General features: G+C 36.2%; 2 protein-coding genes and 2 long non-coding RNA genes across 29 annotated transcripts; 1 reads left to right on the forward strand and 3 right to left on the reverse strand.

Moving 5' to 3' along the window:
- Nucleotides 1–752: 752 nt before the first annotated feature.
- Nucleotides 753–2,062, reverse strand: LOC148692283 (uncharacterized). Its single transcript, XR_015954514.1, has 2 exons — nt 1,727–2,062; nt 753–1,633 (listed from the first exon to the last, which is right to left on the reverse strand). It is a non-coding gene; the product is annotated as an uncharacterized LOC148692283 (long non-coding RNA).
- A 5,666-nt stretch (nt 2,063–7,728) lies between these two features.
- LOC137746271 (cation/H(+) antiporter 20) lies at nt 7,729–13,522 on the forward strand. Its single transcript, XM_068486346.2, has 5 exons — nt 7,729–8,072; nt 8,202–8,724; nt 9,526–10,031; nt 11,761–12,687; nt 12,998–13,522. Exons 1-5 carry the CDS (start codon nt 7,890–7,892, stop codon nt 13,394–13,396), a joined length of 2,538 nt encoding a protein of 845 aa, XP_068342447.1. The 5' UTR covers nt 7,729–7,889; the 3' UTR covers nt 13,397–13,522.
- A 1,563-nt stretch (nt 13,523–15,085) lies between these two features.
- On the reverse strand, nt 15,086–19,063 carry LOC137745216 (putative ADP-ribosylation factor GTPase-activating protein AGD6). Of its 2 annotated transcripts, none has more exons than XM_068485132.2 (4): nt 17,898–19,063; nt 17,692–17,781; nt 15,683–16,184; nt 15,086–15,445 (listed from the first exon to the last, which is right to left on the reverse strand). In XM_068485132.2, the coding sequence occupies exons 1-3, from the start codon at nt 18,720–18,722 to the stop codon at nt 15,684–15,686; spliced, it is 1,416 nt and encodes a 471-aa protein (XP_068341233.1). In that variant the 5' UTR covers nt 18,723–19,063; the 3' UTR covers nt 15,086–15,445; nt 15,683. The 2 variants fall into 2 exon arrangements, with proteins under 2 accessions (XP_068341233.1, XP_068341232.1); XM_068485131.2 differs by having other exon boundaries at nt 15,086–15,503; nt 17,898–19,005.
- A 2,869-nt stretch (nt 19,064–21,932) lies between these two features.
- Nucleotides 21,933–26,702, reverse strand: LOC137746168 (uncharacterized). 25 transcript variants are annotated; one of them, XR_015954542.1, is made up of 7 exons: nt 26,383–26,691; nt 25,909–26,039; nt 24,708–24,792; nt 23,483–23,835; nt 23,285–23,382; nt 22,824–22,903; nt 21,933–22,160 (listed from the first exon to the last, which is right to left on the reverse strand). It is a non-coding gene; the product is annotated as an uncharacterized LOC137746168 (long non-coding RNA). The 25 variants fall into 25 exon arrangements; XR_015954548.1 differs by lacking the exon at nt 23,285–23,382 and having other exon boundaries at nt 23,726–23,835; XR_015954541.1 differs by having other exon boundaries at nt 21,933–22,903; nt 23,326–23,382; nt 23,726–23,835.
- Nucleotides 26,703–27,725: the final 1,023 nt, after the last annotated feature.

Consider the following 27,725-nt stretch of genomic DNA (forward strand, 5'->3'; position numbering starts at 1 on the left):
TGAGCCATGACCCAAAATTTCTACAAGAACAACGATACAATCGCTCAACCATGTTGTGGCATACAGGCATTAGTTTGTTATCTTTCATTTTTTTTTTTTTGCTCCAAAAACAACCAACCACTATCTAAAGAAAAACCTCGAGTATAACTAGGCGTAAGCATAATACCAGCCAGCCCGTTTAAAACTTATTGGTACAGTTATAGGTAACGTTTAAATAAATAAACGGATATGGATATAACTGTTTAACCGTAAAACTTAAATGGATGATTGTGTGGTTGCAAATGGTTACTCATTTAACCGTTTATTTTAACATTTATAAAATAAAAAACTATCTAACTTCTCTCCCAAACTCCGTATTTAACTATTTATTTTAGTATATGCTTGTAAGAAAAATTGAGACATTTGTATATATTTCAAAAGTTCAAATGAAGCGGCATGGTGCATGGCTTGTTTAAGATGTTATATTCAATTAGGATTTTGTGAGAGTTCCACATAATTTAAATCTATGGAATATGAGAGAGTTTGAGAAAGAAAAAAAAAAAAAAAGAATTCCCCACAGATTTTGAGTGAATTAATTACAACTTCAAGAAAATTCACATGAATTGTGAGAGAATTCTTTACATCGCTTAGAGAATTTCAGAGAATTTGATCAACAATTTCCTTCCCTTTACAAAGCCAAAATTAGTTTCATCCTACAGATACCAAATCGCAATACGAAGTTCACATGCAATGTTTTCAACTAGCTATCAAAGTGAAATTAAACGTTTGCATCCAAAATCTTGAAAGTTAAGGCTTACAAAATAAACTAGCTATCAAAGGTTTTCAAACACAAATTGCATACTCCAATCCGTAAAAACAATTAATTCTCTATTTCTCATCTTTGAGTGCTATCACTCACAACATATGTCCACATATTTGTAGCTATACTAGCTCTCCATGCATTAGCAATCTGTCGTTATTGCTCTTGAGTTCGATTACCTAGTTCATCATCATTTTCTTCATCTTCATGTTCGATTGGAAATTCATCAGCACGACACTCCTTGCGAAGAAAGTTGTGCAATCCTGCACAAGCTAACACTAACTCTGCTTGTGTTTTAATTGGAAATGAAGGTGCGGACTTAAAAATTGTGAATTGAGATTTAAATACACCAAATATCCTCTCCACTACGTTTCTCAAGGAAGCATGTTGAAGATTGAGCAACTCATTCACATTTACGGGGTCACAATCGTTACCAGCAAAATCTTGGAGATGATATCGAACATCTCAAAATGAAGCTAAAATTTAACAACGATTTGCAAATCCACAATCCACTAGAAAAAAAAAAATTACCTAAAATTAAAACACATAAAGTTATTACTTATGGTACGTCCTAGTGTAAATAAATAAATAAATGAATGAATATGAACAATCTGGCACTTTAAGTCTGTTCCTCCTTGATACAGCATCATATAACAGTTTGAAGTCATGAGCTGAACCCTCCCATCCGTTAAGAATATCTATGAATTCCAAATCAAAGTTACAAGCAACTAATACATTCTGTGATATTTTACCATGACAATTACGATAGCTAGCTACTTCGAGTCCTGATACCATTGCTGGTATATGTGTTCCATCAATAGCTCCAGCACAATCCTAAAATAATTATAAGAGTTGATACATAGCTAAGAATATGTTTATGAAACCAGTTTAATCAGAACATGGTTAAGATAAGTACAAATTACTAACCTTAAAATCAGGGTAAAATCTTGTACTTTCTCTTATTTTAGTTGGCATCGTGGATCCAGGTTAGATTATCAAATCTGGTGCAATTGTGTTCAAGGCCTTCAGAACGTTGTTGAAATTTTTGTTTGTTGTAAAATGTGACCGTTGAAATGTGTCTCGAGTTTGGCAATATCGAGAATTTTGACCAACAATGAGTAGAAATGTGGCAACCATTTCTTCAATACAAATAACTCTTGTACCCTTATTAACTACTATGAATCAGATGAAGAAAATGAAGAACTGTGTATGAAGATTTGTAGAGAAAGAAAGAGAGAGAGAAGAATGAAAGAAATGGTTGAGACTTTTCAAATTGCTTTTCATGAAAATGTAAAGGTTTACAATATATGCTATATATAGCATTTTACACTTTGACCGTTCATCTCTAACCACCTAACTAACTTTTAACAACTTAACTAACTACCAACAATTCTCAACTATATTTAGCTGACATGACACACACTCTATTCGCTAATGATACATGTCTACACTTATCAAGTACAACACTTTTAGTGACCAATTTTTTAATCAGTAGATAATCGCGCACACTCAATAAGAGAAGAGTCCCCTAATTAGCCACCACTGGAAGACGCGTCACCGATGCATGTCCTCTTATTAGTTCATGTTTGATGAAAACACAATTTTGAAAAGTGAGGGTCTATTAGACTATTATTCCAACCAAGGAACACAATTCAAGCGTGAAAAAACCGGCAAAGATCCTCAATTGGTTCAGATGCATATCACACTCAGCTTTTCTTAAAGGACAATAATCGTGTGTTTGATTTGTTCATATCGATAAACCTAATCGGAATACTTTCTAGTAAATTGTTTCATTTTCCTTCAAGATCACCATTATCCATTTCATTTTCAGTGGCCCTTTTTTTTTCAGAACAATAAGTGCATCCAAGAACAGTATATAAATTATATAATTATATATTTGGTTCAATGCGAAAGTAGAATGGATATATACATATACATATATATAGACACAAAATCTGGTGTAGAAAGGAGACGAACCAATATTTGCCAGTTGCCACGAATCTCATCAGAAATGAACCGTTAGGAGAAAAATTTCAATGTGTCTGGAGTACGAGTGGTAGCTCACATGTCATTATAAGTAGAGGAGAGCTTTATTTTTTAAGTTGTTAATTTTTAACACAAATATCTCACTATTTGTAATGACACGTGATATATCATCCCGTGTTCCGAACATCCTAAAAAATCTCTCCGTCGGTGGACCGACACTGATTAGTCATGACCCAAATCTGAAGACGTTTGGACTCATTAGACTAGTTGACAATTAACATTATTTGAGTTATTTTATGTTTGAGTTTCAAAAATGTGGTGAATTTATGTATTTAGTTGTCTTCTCCAGCGCAAAAATTCAAATCTTAAGACTCATTTTGAGTTTTAAGATTTGCATCTTTGCATTGAAGGAGAAATATTGAACTAAAAAAAATTGTATGCGAGTTTTAGCAATTTGGTTATAGCATTTGAGATGATTGAACTTAAATATCAATTTTTTTAATAAAATTTTTTCTACTTAGGATGGAATCTCATATTAAAACTCAAATTTGGGTCTCAACTTTTTAGAAACTTATATATGAATTTTAAGCCTCCGGTGGATTTAGAACCTTACAATCATATTTAGAATCAAATATCATATTTGAGTCCAAATTTTTCGTACATTGTATATACTCTTACATGTAAAGAGTCATTCATCTTTAGTTGTCAATTAATCACAGTTCGATAATTAAATTAAAAAAATCTCATTAACACTAAATTTGCAATCATATTAGAATTTAGCTTATCTTATAATGAGAAATGATTCTTTACATATAGAGCAGGCAAATGTATTACTTTCTTTTCACAAATTTGATGTAGATTGGGGAATAATTGAGAGATGGAATATGCAAATCAATAATTGATTTGGTATATCCTGGGCCACAAAATGCACGGTGATGGATCCTGGTAGCCTATTTCATCTGAAAGTGAACGAAAGGATGCACGTCATGTGAAGCTAGCCACTTATTTTTATACTTGTGGACATGAATCTCTAAAATTTCTCATCTGATTAACCACCCTAGGACCACTTTCAAACAAGGGAGCAAGAAAGTAACTTAGCACACCACAGCTAAAACAATAAAGTGCCAAACAAAAGGGGTTCCACTCACACTTAAAAAGAGAGTTTGTACTCTTTTGTTCTATGCAGAAGCTCCATATGTTTTTGTAAACACGCAAAATAATGAGGTTGTCTTGATCCTTTTATTCAATCTCAAAAGTATAATTTAATTAGGGTGGTGAATCCTTGATCTTGAATCGGGCTTGTTATTTCTTCAAGGCGTCAAAGCTTGATATTGCACAAATCGGGACCACGAGTAGTGTCATGCGGTAGGTGATTTTTGGCTTTGACAGTGGATGAATCGGCACATGTGCTTGTTGATTGTCCACGAATGGTGAAGAATGTAGAGAGCTTTATGAGTCTTTCGGGTTTGTAGGGTGTCTAAGTGTCAATTTCTTTGTCTTGATGGCTCGTATTTACAAGCCTCTCCATGATTCTTTGCATTGAGTCAATTCCTTTTCTAGGCCTTAATTTATGGAGTTTGTCTCCATGAATCGTCTTGATTAAAGTTTGATTTGATATAAATGTGAACCAAATCAAATAATTTGGTAATTTGACCAAAAAATTTAATTGATAAAACAACCAAAGCTTGATTTGAACCGAATCAGTTAATTTGAACCAAATCAGTTAATTTGGTAAACCGTCGAAGAACTTGAGTATAAGCTTGAACTTGATTGGTGTCCAATTTGATTTAATCAAATAATTTTGAATTAATTAAATGACTTGATTAATTCTACGGATGGAAGGATTTGATTGGAGTACAATTGTAACATCCCACATCGCCTAAGAGAGTGGATCCTGTAAGCCTTATATGTATATTCCCATCTCTACCTAGCACGAGGCTTTTTGGGAGCTCGTTGGCTTCAGATTCCGTAGGAACTTCGAAGTTAAGCAAGTTCGCGCAAGAGCAATCCCATGATGGGTGACCCACTGGGAAGTTATCGCGTGAGTTCCCAAAAGCAAAACCGTGAGGGCGTGGTCTGGGCCCAAAGCGGATAATATCGTGCTACAGTGGAGTCGAGTCCGGGATGTGGTGGGGGCCCGGGCCAGGATGTGACAGCAATAACCAATTTGATTTAATCAAATCATTTAACTAAGTAATTGTTTGGTAAATTAACCAAATAATTCTTTTTTGGTTCTATTTTTTTTTTTGTCGAGTTAACCAAATTGACATAATTTGTATATTTATATCAAAGTCAAGTTAAAAGATAATTCCCCAATGTCACTCTTGATGACTTGTCTATCTTAGATGAGTCATGCCGTGTGTGCAATTTGTGAGACCCAATGTTTGCGCCACGTAAGCCTTGGCAAGTCAAAACTTAGTATATATTTTGATGATTTCTTCTTCCAAACATAGGGTAAAAGAAATGATTAATTTCCATCACTCTACTCTTTGTTCCTCTCCTGCACTCTCTCTTAATTGTGTTTGTCCCTTGATTTTATCGCAATTTATTTAATTATGTGACTATAAATAAGAAAGGAAGTAAAAGAGGGTAAAAATCGATAGAGTGCAGAAAACGTTTCTCATTTTTAATACTAGAGTCGGATGAATATTGGCCCGTCTACTAATGTGCAAGTACCAATCTTTGACATTGTGGGGTAATATTAATGGAGAGGCACGCATTTGATCAGTACAATGGATTATTATTGTTTGGTATTAGTCGCATTATGTATGGCCCAAAGTTGATTGTGATCATTATTTAAGTGTACAGATGCCAAGGGTCAGGTTCAATGTGGAGTCGTGAACAAAAATCACAATCCTTTTTTGCAAGAATCTCGTGATATTCGCTTGATCAAACTTGAAAACAAAAAACATGAAGTGTTTGGAGTTTTGGGTTCACTTTGGTTGGTAACATGGAAAGAAGAATCGGCATATATGGAGACAAGTTAGTTATGATTCATCCTATTCTTTTTACAAAATCAAGTACTATATTCATTAAATGATTTTAACAGTATCGAAGATATGTATATACCAATGTTAACATATTGCATTAACAACAAATACAAGTAATATTGAAGAGTAGAGCATATAATAAAGGTCTTCGAGCATTTGAGTAAATAACTTTAATCATTTGATCTCAATTACTTGGGTTAACCAACTAGGTTTAAAATGAATGAAACTCACATGGTCCATAATACGTGAATGTCTAACTGGTTAATAAACAACTAAGTTTAAAGTACTAACTAACTATTAATTTACTGATATTAGATATATGTTTCTCTCTAATGCCGAAAGAGTCACAAGTTCAAATCATCCTCTTTATAATAAAAGAAGGGTAAATATCAGTTTACTACCTTTGTGTTTCATGGTTTTTAGTATTTAGTACATCAAGTTTTTTTCGTCCCAGAGTCATATCTAAAGTGTAAATTTTGGGACAGTCTCGTACATCCGTTAGTCAAACAGTTAAGTCTTTCGTTAATTGATGACGTGGCACCCACGTGGACAATGACTGGGCACCACGTGTCAATAAGGGTACCACGTGGATATTAAAAAAAATTAAAATTACAAAATTACAAAAAATTTTAAAAAGCTGTTCTTCCTCAACCCCGACCGTCCCTCCCTTCTCGGCCTCCACCCATATGTGCAAATTTGGACGTAAGGGGTTAGGGCTTTTGCCGTGACAAGCTTCAGAGGGCTTAGCTTGCGACAAGGGCGGAGCCAAGTACAAGGCTCCCCTAGGTTATAGCATAGGAAGAGTTTGGTTCTTCAAGCTTAAAAATATTAATTTTTAGGTTAGTTTATGATTTTAATTGTCATATTTCACATAAGAAATGAAATTTTTTATTAGTATGCCTGTTTTTAAGAATAATAAGAGCTAATAGATGTTAAATAAACTCATCACTTTAACCAATATTATATTTAATAGTAATAAATTAAAACTTCCATATCACAAATGGTTCCTTATTTTATTCACTTGAAAGCTTTGAAGATTAGAAACCTAAAAAACATAGCATAAAATTTTTGTTTCAAATTACTACATTCAAGTTTTTACTATTATATCACAAATGGTTCTACCCATCAGCTGAATTAAATTGGATATTTGAAGTTCATAGTCCTAGCATAATATTCAAGCATCCAAACTGTTGATTCAAATTATCAGAACCAAAAAACAGAGTCTGAATGTGGGGTTTTTTTTTTCAAAGAATGTTAAATTTCAAATCTTAATCTTGGATTATCTCAATTGGGATTATTATGTTGTACTTTTGTTTATGGTAAAAGTATTCATTGGACTTTAATGAAGTTCCTTGTATAATTTGGTGTTATTTTTTGTGATTTGATTTGGTGTTGTATTGAATTATTTCTTAGTTTCTGCTTTGATTTTAGATGTTGGGTCAGCTGGGATTTAGTAAAGATTCAAACTTACGATTTTTGTGATGGATGATTTTATAATTTGTCGAAGTTGATTTCAGGGTTGTTTCAATGGAGGATGCACAAGAAGTATCTGATATAATGTCAGACAAAGTGGAGATGGTGTGCGGAGGAGGGGAGAGAAGAGGGTTAGAGAGGGAAAGTGGAGAGGGTGTGCAGAGGAGGAGAGAGAGGAGGGTTAGAGAAGGAAGGGAGAAGAACATTTTTTTTTTTTTTTGTAATTTTGTAATTTTTTTTTTAATATCCATGTGGGACCCTTATTGACACGTGTCGTACAGTCATTGTCCACGTGGGCGCCACGTCATTAGTTAATGGAAGACTTAACAGTTTGACTAACGGATGTATATGATACTGTCATAAAAATTACTTTTTAAGTTTGACTCTGAGATGAAAAAAACTTGATATACTAAATGTTGTAAACCACGAAACATGAAGGTAATAAACTGATATTTACCCATAAAATAAAAACAATGGATCATCAAATGCCAAATTACACTTTTGTTGCCCTTCACTGTGTGACCTCACTTTAATTACCCTTACAACGACAAAAACCAAGACTCGCTCTCCCTCTCTATAAATTGCTTAGTTTTCCATGATATCCTATTATATACAGCTACTAGCTATTTGCATAACACACGATGGCTCTGGTGAATGTAACTTCAATCAAAACTGCATCAAGTGGATTATTGCAAGGTGACAATCCTCTAAACTTCGCCTTCCCACTCTTAATCGTCCAAACCACCTTAATCATCGTCGTCAGCCGCTTCCTCGCCTTCCTTCTCAAACCCCTCCGCCAACCCAAAGTCATCGGCGAGATTGCTGTAAGTCCTACTCCTAATTTATTCGAACTTGAGACACGTTCTAATTTGTATCGAGGTAACTATTTACATGTGTCTAATTCTTCATAATTAATTCTTATTTTATTTTTTCTCATTTATTTATTTGTATAGGGTGGAATATTGCTTGGGCCGTCAGCCTTTGGAAGAAACAAAGACTACCTACACAAAATATTTCCCTCATGGAGCACTCCAATACTCGAAACCGTGGCAAGCATTGGTCTTCTCTTTTTCTTGTTCCTCGTAGGCATTGAGCTCGATTTAAGCTCAATCCGACGTCGTAGTGGCCGAAGTTCATTTGGCATAGCCCTCGCTGGCATATCGGTGCCTTTCCTATGTGGCATCGGCGTTGCTGTGATCCTCCGGAGAACGATCGACGGGGCTGACAAAGTCGGCTTCAGTCAGTTCGTTGTGTTCATGGGAGTATCGCTTTCGATCACGGCCTTCCCTGTACTCGCCCGCATTTTAGCAGAGTTCAAGCTTTTAACTACTAGGGTTGGCGAAACTGCCATGGCTGCTGCCGCGTTGAATGACGTCGCTGCATGGATCTTGCTCGCTCTTGCGGTGGCCTTCGCCGGTGACGGCGTTGGTGGCCACAAGAAAAGTCCTATGGTATCAGTCTGGGTCCTCTTATCAGGTTTGTCTGGTCCAAAAGTTTCCACAATATGCTCGATTTTTTTTTTTTCATTTTTTTTTTCCTTTTCACAAGTTTCTTTTTATTTTCCATTTTTTTAAAATAAACAATTCGTGTAATTGTAGTCGTGACCTACTCCAGTAAATGAGAGATTGGGTACTACTTTACTAGTGTATTGAGGGCATAGTCATGTGCTATACTATTTCACTTAAGGTGTATTTAACTTTCATAGTTTTATTAATATATTTATCTTACAAGTGAAATATATACTAATTCAATCGTACGTTTGTATTAACGCATGAGATAATATATGACTCGTTTGGATGTGTTTTTGAAATTACTGAAAGCGTTTTTACAAAAAATGTTTTTGGGTTTCAAAAGCATTTGAAGTGCTATTCCAGAATTTACTTACATTTTTACTAAAGATAAGTTCTCCAGAATTTACTTACATTTTTACTAAAGATAGGTTCTAGAAACATTTTCACCAAAAGTGCTTTCAGTTATTTTAAAAGCACATCCAAACGAACTCATAATGGTCCGTGACAATTGTTTATAAAACACGTATAACTTATTTCTCCACTTAAAAGTAAATAAATTAATATGTTATCAAAACCTCCCTATGAATTGAGTTTTACATAAGTGGCTCACTGTTTTTTAGTACAACGATATATTTTACACTAAAAGAAGGGTGAGAACTAGTATACAACGTGATCACTTATCATTTATTTAATATCTATATTTTGTTTAATATTCTGTATTTTTAGACCTTGGTAACATTGGCATTTACTGCCTTGTGAATCTCAGGTGTTGCATTTGTTGCTTTCATGATGGTGGTGATCCGACCGGCCATGAACTGGGTGGCCCGCCGGAGCTCCCCAGAACAAGATGACGTAGACGAAGCCTATATATGCCTAACCCTAGCCGGAGTCATGGTATCCGGATTCATTACTGACCTAATTGGTATCCATTCTATATTTGGAGCCTTTGTCTTTGGTCTAACAATTCCCAAAGAAGGAGAGTTTGCAGACAGATTGATGGCGAAGACTGAGGACTTTGTGTCCGGCTTGTTGCTTCCACTTTACTTTGCATCAAGTGGGTTGAAGACCGATGTAGGAAAGATACACGGTGCAGAGGCTTGGGGGCTGTTGGTGCTCGTTATATCGATCGCTTGTGCCGGGAAGATTTTGGGGACGTTTGTGGTGGCAATGACGTTTATGATTCCGGCTAGAGAATCGTTGACGCTTGGTGTGCTCATGAACACCAAAGGGTTGGTGGAGCTCATTGTTCTCAACATTGGCAAGGAGAAAAAGGTCAGCTAATTATTATTGATTTAATTTTTACCACAAATTTCCATTATAAAAGCAAGTATGAAATTTACAAATTACTGTAATGGAAAATGAAAAGAAAAAACAAAAATTTAGATTGTACTAATAGCCAGAAAGAGTAATTAAAACTATGAATATTATCTTCGGGCTCGAAAGAGATAGTAACCATGGTTGTCACCAATTATTCCGCTTAAAAAAAAAAAAAAAAAAGTGTCATGAGATGTTAGGGAATCAATTGCAAAATCAAAATCATTTGAAAACAACAACTCAACTATATTATCTTCGGGCTCGGAAGAGATAGTAACCATGGTTTGTCACCAATTATTCCGCTAAAAAAAAAAATGTCATGAGATGTTAGGGAATCAATTGCAAAATCAAAATCATTTGAAAACAACAACTCAACTTTTCCCCTCGTCTCTTTGCTTTTTTGAAAGATTTCTTAAAAGCTTTTGCCAATCCATGAATCCTTTGGTGCGTTATGACAATTTCTCCCCCCGCATGATGACAGACTTCGAAAGTTAAATGTCGTTGAAAAGATTAAAAGCATGCATATCTGGCATGATTGTCTCGTCGGCCTTTGCTTTATTGTGAATCCATCCAAAAATAAAGTTGGGTGGTATATATATTCTATCAATTATTGCTATAAGAGCTAAACTTTTTTTGGTTAGGACTTTTGGGTTGTTCCGGTATAGGCTTTGACGAATCTCCAAATCCCTTAAAAGGATTTGGATCCTCTTCAGATCCTCTTCTTGGGGATCTCGGAGATCAAGGTATAAGAACCGTTCATCAAAGATCGTACGACCACAATTAAATGCTTTTTATATTTTTAAAAGTAAAGCAATCTCATTTTGCGTAAAAAATATTTAATTATGATCGTACGATCTTTGATGAACAGTCCTTGGATCTTGATCTCCAGGATCCCGGGGATCCGGAGAGGATCCAAATCCTACTTAAAAAATATTTGTAAGTAGTGGATTCGTCTTGTTGGACACGATCTTCCTCTTTAATCCACCTTTTGCCTTATTTAGTCTCCTCCGTAATTTAAATAAAGTTAGCATAAATTATCTTATCAGTTGTGTAAAAAAAGCCAAAAACTGTCTATTTGAGGAGGCTTTTTATATATAACTTTATAGGAATTGTCTGTAGCATGGTGTTGTCTTTAAGTATAATGGCAATGCTACTCCAACGCGTTGTTCTGGTCTGTGCATTCCCAGAAGATGAATGGATCAATCTAAAAGGTTGTCGTTTTTATGGGGAAGTATGATGGAACTCCAACGCGTTCGTTTGGTCATTATCCTTCAGTGACGACTCACGATTCGTCAAAACCATCAACTAATTAAGTAGAATTAGGAATTGTTCGTGTTCGAGGGAGACTTCAGCTTTCTACTTTATAGGAATTGTTTGTTAGCACAAACATAAAAAAAATAAACTAGCTAGCGAGCTTAAGAAAATCCATGTAGTGACATGATCATATTAATCTAAAGTGTTCGTATCATTAAAACACGCTGGAGCAATAACTTGGATCGTCATGTTCCAAAGACATCTTATATAGTTATTGTTAAATCCCTCTACGTGTGCTAGCAAGAGTTCTACCATTGGTTTCTACCTATTAGGTTACAATACCGAATACAAAGTATTATTTGTAACACGCGTAGCACCAAAATTGCTGACAACGTACATAACTTTTACAACTTTCTCTTTAATTTAATCTCAGGTGCTTAATGATGAGACATTTGCTATTCTGGTAATCATGGCACTCTTCACCACCTTTATCACTAGTCCATTAGTGATGGCCATTTACAAGCCCGCACGTGGCATCTCAGTTCGCGCTCACCGTAAGCTCTGTGATCTGTCAACCAGTGAATCCTTCAAGGACGAGCTTCGAGTCCTGGCGTGTGTTCATGGGCCTGCCAATGTGCCCTCACTCATTAGCCTCATTGAGTCCATCCGAAGTGACAAGAAAGCCCAACTCAAACTCTTCCTCATGCACCTTGTGGAGCTCACCGAGCGATCTTCTTCCATCATCATGGTCCAACGGGCCCGAAAGAATGGCTTTCCCTTCTTTAATCGATTGGGCCGCTGCCCATGGAGCCAGGGCGTTGTTTCCGCCTTCAAGGCCTATAGCCAATTGGGCCGAGTATCGGTCCGACCCACAACCGCAATTTCAACCCTGTCCACAATGCACGAGGATGTTTGCCATGTGGCGGACGACCGGAGGGTGACGATGATCATCTTGCCATTCCACAAACAATGGATGCGTGAGAGCGATAATCATGAAGCGACGGAGGTTGTTGGCCACGGCTGGCGAGGGGTCAACCAGAGGGTGCTTCAAACTGCGCCGTGCTCCGTTGCAGTGCTCATTGATCGGGGGTTTGGTAACACCAGAGCCCAAACTCCAAGGCCTAGCACCACTGTGACCCGACGAGTTTGCATTGTGTTTTTTGGTGGGCCTGATGATCGCGAGGCCTTGGAGTTTGGTGGTAGGATGGCCGAACACCCGACAGTTAAAGTGGTGGTTGTGAAATTTGTTGAGAAAGAGGGCATGGAGAGTAATGGGATCATGTTAAAGCCTTCGCCCTCCAAGTCTACCGAGAATAGCTATTGTTTTTCCACAGCTAAAATGGACCGAAAGAAAGAAAAGGTATGCATGATGTTCCAACATTTTGAAAATTATTTACCTCTCACGGTTCGATACTCTTTCTGGGACGTGAAGGGAAGATTTTCTCATCTATTTGATCATTCACAAATGCACCTTCGTCACACGGGTGTCATACCCTAAAAGATTAGTCTTTTTTCTTCTTTTTTTGAAAAGGAGATGAGCTGGTGGTTTCCCTATAGCAGTCCACCGTTACGAGGGCCGGAAAAACTCAGAGAGGGAAATCACACAAGTTTAGTATATACGTTTATCATTTTTAATTATGTCTTAATCTTTTGTAAATTTTGATCATCAGGAGCTGGATGAGGAAGCAGTGGCTGAGTTCAGAAGCAAGTGGGATGGGAAAGCAGAGTACATAGAGAAGGTGGCAGTCAATAACGTTGTGGAGGGGGTTTTGGAAATAGGAAGAAGTGGAGATCATGACCTGTTAATCGTAGGCAAAGGAAGATTCCCGTCACGCATGGTGGCAGAATTGGCCGACCGCCATGCAGAGCATGCAGAGTTAGGCCCCATTGGAGACATATTGGCTTCATCGAGCCAGGGTGTGGTCTCCTCAGTGCTTGTGATTCAACAACATGACGTAGCACATGCCGTGGAGGCTCCGGTGTCGAAGGTACTGCACGGTGATGACGAAAGGTTCGTCGCGGATGAGTCCTCCAGTTCTGTGCTTGAGATCTCTAAGGAATCTGTCTGACCCAATTCGCTAATTAACAAATACAAATTAAGTGTTTAAACGTAAGTCTCTGCATGTGTACGCTAGCTCATAATCACTTGGTCTAACGGCATTGGTCTCTACTTTGTTAGAGGATTTTAGTGCAAATCTTATAAATGACAGTTATTTGAACGAAAAGAAAAAAAGAAAAGAAAAAAAAAAGAAAAGAAAGTGAATGTTCATAGATGATGAATCTGAATAAATTCATCACTGAAATTGAGATTGGATATACATATATTGCCACTAAATAAAAAATAATAATAATAAAAAAATAAAAAATAAAAAAAAACACTACTTGCAAGGCAAAAATAATTCGTCTCCTAAATCAGACATTAGTCACCTAGGTTCCAAGGCAACAGATATCCATCGAGCAAAAGTCGTGGCGTAAAACTCATTGCACAACTTTTAACCGACGGAAATTATATTCTGTTGGACAACTTCACCTTTTTAGACGAACGTGCCAACGGAACTTCGTTGGGTAAGTCCGTGTTGACCTTAGAGATCCGATGAAAAATTTTGCTTTGCAGATTCTAAAACGACTAGATGTTTGCTATTTTGATCCTGATGGCAGTTTTTACCACCTTCATGACAACTCCAGCAGCGATGACCATTTACAATCCTCATGTAATGTCATTGCCTCTCAAAATCCCCGTCTCAGACAGGGACAATATTTCCGACCAAAACCTCCAAGAGACGAAAGGACCTTCAAATCCTTCATTGTAGGCACTTCAAGTTCGAACACAAGTTTGGTACAATGCGGCCCACAAGAATAAGTCATTCAACATCTTTGAATGTTGTAATGTTGTCGAAGGTTGCCCGAAATACAAAATTGTGACAAATGGTTTAGCAGCATGAACGACGGTCATTATAGAAAACATTGTAAGAACTCAAGATTTATGCACTATGAAGGCTTCAAAGAGATTTTAATTTTGGCGTGTGAGTTTAGGTTGGGTGTAAGGTTTATATATAAAAAAAAATGAAAGGATCGGATTGTAGATGATGCCACGTGGCACGCTATGATTGGTTGAAAATCTTATCAAAAATCGATAAAAAGAATTCTAAACATATAGTAAAACGTGACGCGATGTAATTGGTTAAAAATCTTATCAGAAGGCTATTCACAAAATCCAAACCCTATAGTTACAGTTTCGCCGGTTGTAGGAGAAATACTTCAAGACGTTATTAATCAAGGACATTCCGTATTACTGAATAAGGCGCCTAACCTACATAGATTGGGCATATAGGCGTTCCAACCCGTCTTACGAGCTCATGAAACGTGACATTACGAAATTGGTTAAAAATCTAATTAAAAATCAAACCACAAAAATTGTGATTTCGGATAATAACATGTGACGTGATGAAATTGGTTAAAAATCCTAACAAAAATTAGATATAAAATTATCTTTTATTATTATAAAAATAATTTTTTAATACCAATCCATCTACGAAGCGGAGCTGCAATCGGCCAATTATTATTCACTAATTCCCTTAGTGGAATGGACTTGCTCTAAATGGTTAAATAGAGCAGCATAAGAGAACGGAAAGAATGGAGCGGCGCAGGGATTTGAGAAGCCGAACATGGTCATACTATTCAGATGATTGCTAATGACTGATATTTGAAAGGGCTAGCACAAATCAGAACACGAATGAGGGATAACAAACAAGAACAAATGCAAATCATATGAAAATTTCATTCCTCAAATCCCACAAACAAATTCAAACTTTCAGTCCTCTTTTGAATCGGGCAATTAACCCTCCTTGTTGGTAGTTGTACATATATAAACAACTCTTGGAAAACGACGAATATCCCAATTAAGTTGCATAAAAATCTTTTCCAGATGAAAGAAAGAGAGAAGAAAACTTTACTGCAAATATACTAACCTCAACAAAAGTGTCTTTTCCATGGAAATGGATCTAAATTCCAACAAATCACCAACCAATCAGTCAGCACCAGCTGCTAACAATTCCGCCTCCATCAAATTCCATATCCATCACCTAGGTATCATCCTTGGCATCCATCCGTTTTGAGTTCTAATTTGTGTCCGCGACATATGGGTTAACCAGAAATTGCAGAGACCACGTTAGGTTCCTAGTTGGATATATAATGCAAAATAGGAATAAGAACTCCAAACTAAGTCCGCAACTATCGCAAGCCAAATTCAATTCAAGACAAATATCATTTCGAGAACCCACATAAGCATGGTAAAAAGGTAAGATATGGAAAAAGTTATAAATAACCAGAAAATTAGTTCCCTGTATTACACTAACCTTAGTTAAAGCCTCCCCCAGTCCACGCTGAATCAGATTTCCCATTGTGACCAGCCTTTGAAATAGATGTACTCTGGTAAGCATTATCATATCCATCATCTTTCCCATCATCCCAGCCAGCCCAACCATCATTGCTATTGGATCCCGTTACTTTAGTAGTCTCTTGCTTCCTTGTGTCTTTTTGGTCCCAATCATCCCAAGAACTAGAGCCATAAGAATTAAGATTCCCACTCGATGATTGCCCCCCTACGGAAGAAGAATTCCATTCTTTGTTCTCCTGTTTAAACTCTTGATAGTATCCATTCTGTTCACTATCATTTCGTTGCCAGTTATTCTCAGCTTTCCAGTTTGTTCCGTCTTTAGTGTACTCTTCAACCTTCTGTGATGCGATTGCCATGACCCCTTTCATAATCCCCCAAGTCCTTTGTCCTATCTCTGACGTCTTTGCTGTGACAACATTAACAGTTTCATTCACCTTGTAATCATAGCCGCCTTCTTTCACCTGTTATAAAAGTTCGATCATACAACTTCATTATCAAATTTCAGAAATGGGCTAACCTTTAGGTCTATATTAATTATTACTGGTGATTGAAGAAATATAGCTTTCAATTTATCTGTTTCTTGTAAAATAATGGACAATATTAATTTAATGTGAAAATATTGTGTACCACATCCACATAACCCAAATGCAACTAGAACAATTTCATGGAAACTTTGTATAAGATGTCTAAACGGAGCTTTTAAGTGATGTTTAGTGGTCGCTCTCTCTCACACAAACTCTCAGTCTCACACACACGGATTAGGACTGAAAACTCTCATACCCTTCTTGAAAATGTTAAAAAGAAAGTAAAGAAAGAGAAACAAAAATGCGTAAATCACCCAGATGTGTCTTCCTTCCGATATATGTTCTTTTTCCCTCCATTAATACATTTTTTAAATATTTTCAAACCTCAGGATATTTAGGTTAATTACAAAAGGAATGGGCACAGCCAATGGCTATCCATTTGGCCAACCTGGGTGTTTGCTATGTGTTAATTGAGGTGATATGTGATGAGTAGTGGTGGTGGTGGTGGCTTGCCGGTAATTGAGGCCATGTGAGAGATTTTATGTTTGTAATTGTTTGGGGTAGACCGTTTGGTAATTGTTTCTATGTCGATAGGAGATGTTGTGGTTGAAATGGTATTTTGGGATGCTATTTGTTGAAGTGGGGAGATCAAGGTGATGAGGTGTTTAATACAACCAATGAGCAAGTCATTAGTTCTGAGGAGTTTAACCCACTGTATGTGGAAATGGAGGGTTACAAAATAAAACTTGTGAAACAGTTTGAAAATTAAAAAGAGTTACTTGGTGAGGCAATAGAGAAATGACACAATATCGAGCCTGTTCACCTAATTTATCCGAATATTTAAAAGAACAATTAACAGGGAGGAAATCACCATATTTTTTAGAGTAAAGTTGCCTTCCAGCATACTAACCATCTTCTGATTGGAATGATCAGAAATGCTTTTTTACTGAGAACTAAATGTTAATTAAGCAGAAAAGTAAGAGACCACTTTGTTTTCATTTTCCTGTTTATTGCCCTTCGCTATTGCAGTTAAGCTAGAGTTTCCTAGCTCAAAAGTGATGCTTGCACAAATAAGATCACAGTTAAAACATCGCACCAAATGTCAGGCATATGAACCAAAAAGGTTATAAACCAAGAGTACCACTAAAAGCACACATTACAGTAAAAAATCATGAAGTTGTTCACTATTGAACTGACAAAGCACTTAACAGTGAGGATTTTGAACACAACTAATAGAACAAAGGGTGCCAAACATATACCACTATAGCCAAAAGAAATGCAGCAAGCATACCGCATACGTAGTGATGCCATTGACGGCATTCAAAGTAAGTCTTAAACATGCATTGTAGTGCATGGCATTTCAATCATATCCAAATATAAATGCCTGGCAGTTGCAGAGCAATCGTCCAGCATCTAACAAATTTAAGAATGGATAGAGAAATACCTTAGTAGTTATCTCTTTTGTGCCTGCCTGGACTACACTTGCAGCAGACTGAGCCGCTGATGCAGCAACCAAGGATAACTTTCCAAAACCCTATTCAAATTAAATAAACGGAAAACCAAAAACAGACAGGTAGTGTATATCAATATCAGCCATTTCCATCTACAATCACGAATCAAGAATTAACATAATAACAAAAGTGATGCAACCTGAGATACAGCAGACAACACATCGCCTTGCGCATTCACATTATGATTCTGAGAAGGGGCGGGGCTCGATCCGAACCCGACATACTTCCCACCCTGTGAGGGCGGTAGCCCGTCAGGCCGCGACTCATTCTCCGCCATTTTCCTGGCGAAAAAGCTCTCCTTGTTAGCCGCAGAAGCCTCGAATTGCGACCTCGTGATGTCCTCCGTGGACCTCGATCTGGCCGGCATGCCACCTCCATATCCATCACTACCACTACCACCGTGAGCACCGCCACCTCTAAAGTTACCGGTCGACTGATTCCTCCTCATATCGTTCGACGATCTGAAACCGTCGTCGTCCCAACTATCCCACCCCCCATTATTCCCAGAACCACCTCCCCTGCCGCTTCCACCGCCGCCGCCTTGGGCCAAAGGCGGCTTCTTTTTCCCAAACCCTAGGGCCTCCTTCACGACGGGTGGGTCCCTCCAGGGACGCCCCTCGGCTAGGGCTTGAATCCGATCCCGGTACACGCTGGCGGCGTTGGTGTTGTACTTGGTGACGATATCCGTCTCCTTAGGAACGCCGTAGCTGGCGAGGAAGGCGTTGAGCTGCTCGTTGCCGCCGGCCTCCATCTTCTTGATCTGGATCTCGGACCACGAGTCCATGGTCACGGATCGGACGAAGGAGATGTGGACGCCGAGCCCGCGGTGCTTGCCGGAGCACTCTAAGCACATGAAGACGCCGTACGAAACCGAAGCCCACTGCGGGTTCTTTTGGGAGCAGTCCACGCAGATCTTGTTCCCCGGCTGCGATTGCAGGTCCCGGAGCCGTCGAGATGCCGCCATTTTTTCTCTAAGTCCGATCCGGGTTCGATCTGAATCGGATTGTACGAAAAATCGGATCAAAATTTGGAAAAATTAAAATCGAAAATTAAAAAAAAGAAAAGAAAAGAAATTAATTGGGGAATGAATTGAGATGGGGAGGTGGGAGGAATGTGGGGGAGGAAGGGGAGGAGAATTATTTAGGGGGATCACCGACAGCGCCAAATTCGTCGAACTCGGTTTTATAATAAAAAGGGATGGATTAAAACCGATGGACTCCACTGCTCCTCCTGCATATCGCAAGGGTGGCACGTGCGGTGAATTTTGTTGTTTTTTATGAATTCAGAAGTAACGAACTTACCAAATTAGTTTTTATTTATTTATTTATATATATTTTTTTTTTACCACAAATGGTTATTCAGTTCACACGTTAATTCGATTCTTGCTCTCAAATTTTGTTGGAAGAACTAATTAATGTGCTAATGTAATACACGAGTAAATTAATAAACATTAAAATATAAAATAGAAATGTTTAAAATAAAATATTAATTAATTAATAAAAATTATAGACAAAAAGTCTCTCTCCCTTCTCTTCTTCCCTCTCCTTCAAGGCATCCCTCTCTGCTTTCTCATGATGGCGTCAACTTGTGGTTTGAATTTAAATTGGTTCAATTTGTGGTTTCTCGTTGTTGGTGGTGTTAGTGTTTGGTTTTATAAAGCATAAAGGAAGTGACGTAAGCACCATCACCATCAACAATAATCTCAAGTTTTTTCGTCGAGGTGAAGAAGGCGTAAAGCATGAGGACATTGACGATCATGATGAGGATTTTTGCATCAGAATTGGGTTGGGGTTTGGCGGTGGTTGCATGGGAGTTATGGATCGAAGAAAGAAGGAAAAAAGAGACTAGAGATTTTATTATCATTCATTTATTTATATATTTTATTTTTAATTAAATTATTTTCTATATTTATTAATAGTTGAATTTGTTTATCCACATGGCAATTAATACATAAAGTTTTGGTACTACATGTATGCCACATTAACACGCTAATAAATTTTTAAGGATTTATACGTTAAGGAACAAATTGAAATAAGGGAATAAACATGAAGGACCGAATTGATTGAATTGAAACATAAATGACGAAAACTATTGATTCATAAATCATAAGGGACCATTGATGATAAAATCCCTACCAAATTTGTCACATCCCAGCCCGGGCGGGACCACTTCCCGGGCTCGACTCTACCGTAGCACGATATTGTCCGCTTTGGGCCTCCAGCACACCCTCACGGTTTTGTTTCTGGAAACTCACACGAGAACTTCCCGATAGGTCACCCATCCTGGGAATGCTCTCGCGCGCTACTCGCTTAACTTTGGAGTTCCCATGGAACCCGAAGCCAGTGAGCTCCCAAAAAGCCTTGTGCTAGGTAGGGATGAGAATATGCATATAAGGATCACTCTCCTGGACGATGTGGAATGTCACAATCCACCCCCCTTAGGGGCCCAACGTCCTCGTCGGCACACATGCGATCAGGGTTAGGCTCTGATACCAAATTGTCACATCCCAGCCCGGACGGGACCACTTCCCGGGCTCGACTCTACCGTAGCACGATATTGTCCGCTTTGGGCCCCCAGCACACCCTCACGGTTTTGTTTTTGGGAACTCACACGAGAACTTCCCGATAGGTCACCCATCCTGGGAATGCTCTCGCGCGCTACTCGCTTAACTTCGGAATTCCCATGGAACCCGAAGTTAGTGAGCTCCCAAAAGACCTTGTGCTAGGTAGGGATGAGAATATACATATAAGGATTACTCCCCTGGGCGATGTGGGATGTCACAAAATTTGTTTGGAACAACAAGAGAAGAAATTAGTGAATTGGTTTTTTCTTTTGTCAAGTTACCTAATTAGTTTATTTACGTATTTTGTATGAGTTTGATTTCTCTTTCTTCACTTCAAGAACCTAGACGGTACAAAGAAGTTTTATTTATAAATTAACAGAAAGAAAAAACACAAAAGAATAATTACAATTAAACAGCTCTTCAAACAATTCTAAACAACTCTCGCTACTCACAGAAATCATGGCCAACCAGTGAATTTGATTTTTACCCAAGCTAAATAGATGAAATAGTCATCATCTTTTCCTTCAACGTTCAATGATTTTGTTGTCAAATAAATAAAACGTAGCATTATAGGTGCCTTATATGTATTTATGTTGATATTTTTATTTTAGAAAGAAAACAAATTTAAAAAAGTATAATGCTACGTTTTTGCTTTCTTTCTAAAATAATTCATTCTTTAATAAATATTCAATCGAAGAAGAAACAACAAAAACAAAGAGAAAATGTAATTGGAAAACAATGCAAAAAAAAAAAAAAAAAATACAATCGTTGTGATTTAGGGCTGCACAAGTCTTCACTGTTTCCTACTATTCACAAGTCCTCACCATTTCTTAGGTCTACAGTTTTTATTTTTTACTTTATTTGGATTTTAAATTTAAGGGTATTTATGTCTACTTAAATGAGATTTTTTTACATATTTAAATTTTTTATAAAAATTAATTTTTTGCTTTGATAAATACCCAGAACAAAGAGGCGAAGAGGAATTGATGCATATGGCGTCAGACATCTTCATCTTTTCCTATAATTCTTTTAATTTTTTTTAATATTATTTTTTTATATCCTAGTTAATGTTTATTAGTTATTTTTTTTTGTTTTTTTGGCAAAATTAGTTTGTTGTCCACTCCACGTGGCTCAAGTTTGGCCTACAGATTAACAGGGAGTGGACCCCACACCTGCCACATCTAAATATAAAAGAAAAATTAACAGAAAAATTAATGGAAGTCTGACATTGCAATATATTTGCAAAATTGATGTATGACATTGTAATTCTTAAAAGATGAGGTATAAAATTATTAAGCGACCTAAAATTAAGATGGTAAAATGTAACCCACAAATATATATACTTGATCTAGAACTTTTGCCGAAAACTTGACAAATCGGCTGGTTTCGTTCGTCATATAATCTGTAAATGCATGATTTTAATGGGTTTTGAATCTTGAATTAACTGAACCAAACCAAACGTTTCAAAATGTACCAACTACCTCAATGGTGTACTTTGAGAGTTGTTCCAAACCAATTGCCTCTCTTGTCAAATAGTAGTATAACTAGAAATTGATGTCCGCATGTTGATGCGGGATTAAAGAAACTATAAGTCATAGTTCTATCTCTACCTTTCCAAAAGCATTTAAATTGTTTTTTTATACAATCAGAAACAACACAATCGTAAACATAAAGTTAAGTTATCTAATGGTTAAAAACTATGTAAACTGCCAAGTAGCATCAAAAAATAAAAATTACATGAAAATCAAGGACTCACTTCAGCTTGGAGTTCACAGGATTAACTTAAGAAAATCTCCCCCTAAGATCCTTAGATATTATTTCTGCTATGTATACAGGTACCTGCTTATGAGAAAGAATTTAGTCATTAGGTATGTGTTCTATGGATATTTTATAAACTAATACAAAATTTGAAGAAGCAGCGGAGTTTGTTTGCAATTTGCAATTACCACATAGATAACAGAAGGCAGGCAGGAAAAGAAGAAGAGAGAAGCAGAAAACAATAAAAGAAAAACAACCATTTCAAGGAGAAAGAAATAGAATACAACAAAAGAAAAACAATCAAGGAAATGTTACTTTTCAATTCTTAATAATGTGATCCCATTGTTCAGTATAAAGATCAACTGAATTTGCCTGTTGAAAATTTCCAGAAAATTTGCTATAAAATGTTACCATACATTAGACTTCTTAATTGCATTCATCATATGTATATGGAGATGGGAAAGAGAAAAAAACCTTTGCAAATGCAATAGTGAATATTTCAGATAGCTACATTGTCTGTTTCAAGATACCAACATCGAAAAGAATGAAAAATACCTTAACAAATGCAGTGTATACTCAGAAATATGTAAAGTTCCGGAAAAAAGCATTATATTTTAGAAAATTGTGTTGAAATTTCAAAGTTGATATAACAAAGGCAGCACTAAAACACAATAATTTAGAACAGAAAAGGAAATGTACCTAAAAAAAGTTAACCGATGAAATTATGGAGAAACATGCACGAACCTTGGAAGTGAAAAATCGGCTGTATCTGGAAAGCCTTTTTGCTGAATTCTTTAACAATCTATGCGACTCAAACACTGAAGCTAAAAAGAAAGAAAAAACATTCATCAAGTATACTAAGTTTTAAACACAAACCAAATATAAAGTTGCATTTACACCATTGCAACGTGCTGTCACTCCGAAATTCTCATGTAAAACCATACAACACATAAAATAGAGTGAATGAACAGAAGAGAAACACTAATATAAACTAATAATGCCTAAATTACTTTTACAAACTCTCTATAATAGAGATATCCAGTCCAGTTTGTTAAATATTTTCGTCCCAAGGTATTGCACTATCTTTCATATGACTAATGAAAAATAAGCAAAATTGAAATGGTATGATAAGCAGAAAACAGAAGCCTGGATGGGAATGGGTACTCCTTTTATTGTTTGTTTGTTGAAGGGTTAATTACATTTACCATTTCACACATCATTCAATGTATCCATATGTAAATCTAACCCTCAATAATTTTAAAACGCAGTCACAGAAGGTGGAAAATGTTGTCCCAGCACAAACCTGCAAAACAAACAAACCAACACACAAAAAAAACCAAATGATCAACAATAAAATTTAGAAACCCTACCACATAAAATCGCAAGAACAACATGAAAATTACCAAAAAACACACATGGTCTGACAATAAACGCCTTAACACCAATGATGGCCTCAAACCCAAACAAAATTAGAAACTGAGGCCTATTTCCCCGAACTGGCTACCTACAAAATCTCCAACTTAAAAATACATGACATGATACAACAACCAACTTTCTAGGTGACACCATTTAAATGTTGCTAGTCCAAACGCAATAGTGTTATATTACGGAATAGAATATGATTTTAAAACGTTCAGTTTACCCACCAACCCATTGTCAGTCTTCCTTTTGCATATATGTCCTTCCCAAAGTTTCCCATATTATGTTCTCAAACTATTGCATCGGCGTATGGCTATCCTTCCAATTTGTAGACCATCTTCCAAATTCATGAAAAAAAAATAGATATATAAATAAAGACACTTAAAAGAGGGTAAGTAAACATTTTAATGAAGAGGAAATGTAGAAGTAGAATCAAATAAGCCACATTCCAACTTTCACAATTTAACATTAGAAAAATAATCATATAATCATGATTGGAAAGCTTAAATTTAGAAATGGTACGGAATTAACACTTCAAAAAATTCATTAAAGAAACTCAACAAAGGGTAGAATGTTTCTAATATTTATATTTTATACCAAAAATTAGTCTTCTGGAAAAACGAAAAAACACAAATCGGGACATGAAATATATAAAATTCGAACAATAGGTCAAACATAGAAAAGTCATTTAATGGTGATTGTTCGACCAAATTTTGTTAAGCAATCACATGGATTATGCGTGTGATAATAAGTATCATGTAGAGCAATGTCTGGCGCATAATTTCCTAGGACTATTCTAGTGAGTCTTCCTATAGTGAACAAAAAGATGAAACCTAAGCCAAAGCTAGATGATTGTAACAGTCAGATAATATACTCACTGGAATGTTGAGCTTCAATGACTCAACTATATACCAAATACTTAGACAAATACACACACACACACATACACTGAATACAAATATAGAAGGGCAAGTAAGAGAGTCCATGAATATCCATATTGTGTACCAAGTTAGTAAAAATATACTCCGACATGACCAGCTCAAAAGAAAGAGATTGCTTCACTCAATATTACAGATTTCAATTTATCCAGAAAAATGGTTCTTACACTGATTCATAACCTTAGATCGTCACTGTAAAGGACCAGTGCAAATTCGTTCCGTGTATTATGTGTGTAGATATAGAGACTAACCCAAAATTAAGACACTTTACCTGACCACCGACAAAACAAAAGGCTCGAAAATAGGATTTGAACTCGGATTTGAATGATGACTACTATCTCTCTCTGAGCTCAAAGCTGGCAATTAAAGAAGATACCATGAATTTTGAGACATGCAATTCAATTACAAAATAAAAGGCTAAACTTTTAAGACATGGAATCCGAAATTAAGCTTCACCATAGTAATATGGGATTGACTTAAGGCTTATTGAGGTTGCAGAGATAAATCAAAAATAATTTACCAAATAAATAAGCCATCAGTTGGACCATGATGTAATCATAGCATATATTATGCCCACATTAACTGAACATTGTTTGTAAACAAAATATGCAATGCGAACAAGCTTACACAAAAACCTTCTAAAAATAGCAAGATGTCATTTAATTGTGAAATAACAAAATTATAATACCATAAAAATAACTTATTGAAGACCCATATCCATTTATTTCACCCAAGATAATTAAAAAGAAAATTTATGTGCGAAAAAAAATCCCTAATCTAAAAAATTCAGCCCCTAATGTTACTGGCCAAAATTAATTGATGTGAAAAAAAACTGAAAACTGAGAATTGGGTTCGAGGATTTTACAGATGAAACATTAGAGTAGTGGACAAACTCCTATGCTTTTGGGGCCCAAACGATCAAACTCTGGAGCCCTTCATTTCTCAGTATTTTCTAGCAACCAAACAAACTTTAAAAAGAACCCGTAGAACCCAGAGCAAGCATAAAGAAAGTCAACAGTGCAGGACATAAACGTTTGCCAAAATAAAAAAGGAAATCTGTTTTCCTAGCTATATTTCAGGATATTATAAAAATGTCCCCCCTCTTGATATGAACAATATATAGTAATAGCTTGTCATTTGTTTAACAATCTATAGGTTTTAACAAACAATTAAAAGCAATCGTTTTTAGAGACGAAAGTAACGCTTCAATTGCATCTTTCTGTGTAATTGAAAGTAGAAAATGCGAAAAAGTTAGAATGTTTACTATTTAACCTGATTGGCAATGAAGATAAATTGCGGTATAAAGGCCTCATAAATTTCCCTACTTATGCTAAAAGATAATCAACAAAATCAACTTTCATCACATTTGAACCTAAATCATGGTTAACATATCATAGTTACCATTTCTTTCTATCATTACTGAGATTTGCAGATTATGAGACCAAATAAATAAAGAGACCAAGGAGAAATACCTTCGGCTTGCTTTCGGGTTTTACAACGGCTGAATGTACATTTCCCTTGACAACTTCATAAGTGCTACTTTGTATTTCCTTGTAGAAGTACAGGACTGGATAATTTCTGGCACTCGGTGCCGAATGCGGGCCTGCATTAGGATTCAAATCATCTGTAAATGGCACATGAATTGAAGTCCCCAATTCCCCATCCACAAATAATTGGAACAAAAATCCCATCTCTGATTATATGATCATCCTAAGTTTTATTAAATCTACTCTACTAACATCTGAACATTGACAATAAGACCTTACCAACTTTTGAGCAACTGACATTTGAAGAAAAAAATGAATTGAGAAACTAAGATATGTAATGCAAAACAAAAAATTCTGAAGGAAAAAGGTGGAACTAAGAAATCATGCCATCAAACAAATTTGAGAAAAAAAAAAAAAAAGGAACTAAATTTAAGTTGAAAAGAGATGACAGTTGCTTACCAAAAATCCAAACAAAATCCCCAAAAATTTACGCACCAGAAACCCTAGGAATCACCATGATTGATAATCAATGCGCCACTGGAATCATCAACATGCCGACGAACTCCGATCTTCATCTCCTCCCAAAGTCAAAACCCTTTTAAATTCGCGACCTGATAACAAAATCCACCCAGAAAATCTCAGGGATAGGCGAAAATTCCCAAGAAAATTTCAACTATTGGCCAAGATGATGTTTTTTTCGATTTAATGGAGGGCTTGATGGTTTTTGAATTTTGTTGGTTTTAGGATGAGATTAAGTGTGAAAGGAATTTGTAATAAATTAATAATCATCTTCATATTATATATTTAACCCTATTCTTAGTATATTTTGGTTATTATTTTGGAAGAATTTGGATACTTTGAATTGTATTTTCAATATAAGACTTTCAACTTCTTCTGGAGCAAAACATAATCCAATGGATAAATTTTGGAGTAAATATATTGCAGGACGATCGTGAGTCAGTTAGCTTGGTCATATCAAAATATCAGATTTTTCTACCAAGCAATGATTTTCTGGCAATAAAATAAAAGAACAATGCACGGTGCTAAAATAGTGACGTTTTGGGCTTGAATTGCATTTTTTGAGCCAAAGATGACTTTGGATGGTTTCGTAGCCTTCTGGAGATGTGTTTAGAACATCCTGATCTTTAAAACAAACTATCTTGGGCCGTATTTGGAGGACTTTTGAGGCTAAAATGTGGCTGGACAGTTTCTGTGCAGTTTATCCTAACTTAATTAGGACCTTATGTTTTAATATATTTTATTATTAGTTAGCTTCCTAGTGGAAATAAGAGACTTGGTTCTCAGGGATTGTGCGACTGGCTTTTAGGGAGATATTTAAGTTTTAGTCAGCCCTAGTTTGGGACTACGCTTTCTTTTATGCAACTTTGGAGACATAGAGTAATTGCTAGGGGTTTTGGAGATTTTATACTTTAAGGTGTTTTCAATCATTTTCTTAATAATATTTTCTATGATTTCAATTATGAATGTGTAACTAATTCATTTTGCTAGGGTGAAGTCTTGAGCCTTAGCATGAATATGTAATTTTTATTTAATTGCTTATGATTGATTGCATGCATACTTTGAATTATTAAACACTGTGATTTAAACTATCTAATTCTCTTAATACTTGATCACTATTAGGATCTTTAGAAAAATAGTTTGATTCAATTTTGGTCGGAAGGTTCCCTGAAATTGGCGCTGGCTTCTTGTGATTAATAATTGTAATTTCGCTTAAGATGAACACCACGTCTTAAGGGTTGCATGGTTTTTCAAGGGGTTTTCATAAAGCATAATGAGTCTCT

The sequence above is a fragment of the Pyrus communis genome, chromosome 12 (genome assembly GCF_041283825.1).
Source record: "Pyrus communis isolate YQ-2024b chromosome 12, ASM4128382v1, whole genome shotgun sequence".
Lineage (NCBI taxonomy): Eukaryota > Viridiplantae > Streptophyta > Magnoliopsida > Rosales > Rosaceae > Pyrus > Pyrus communis.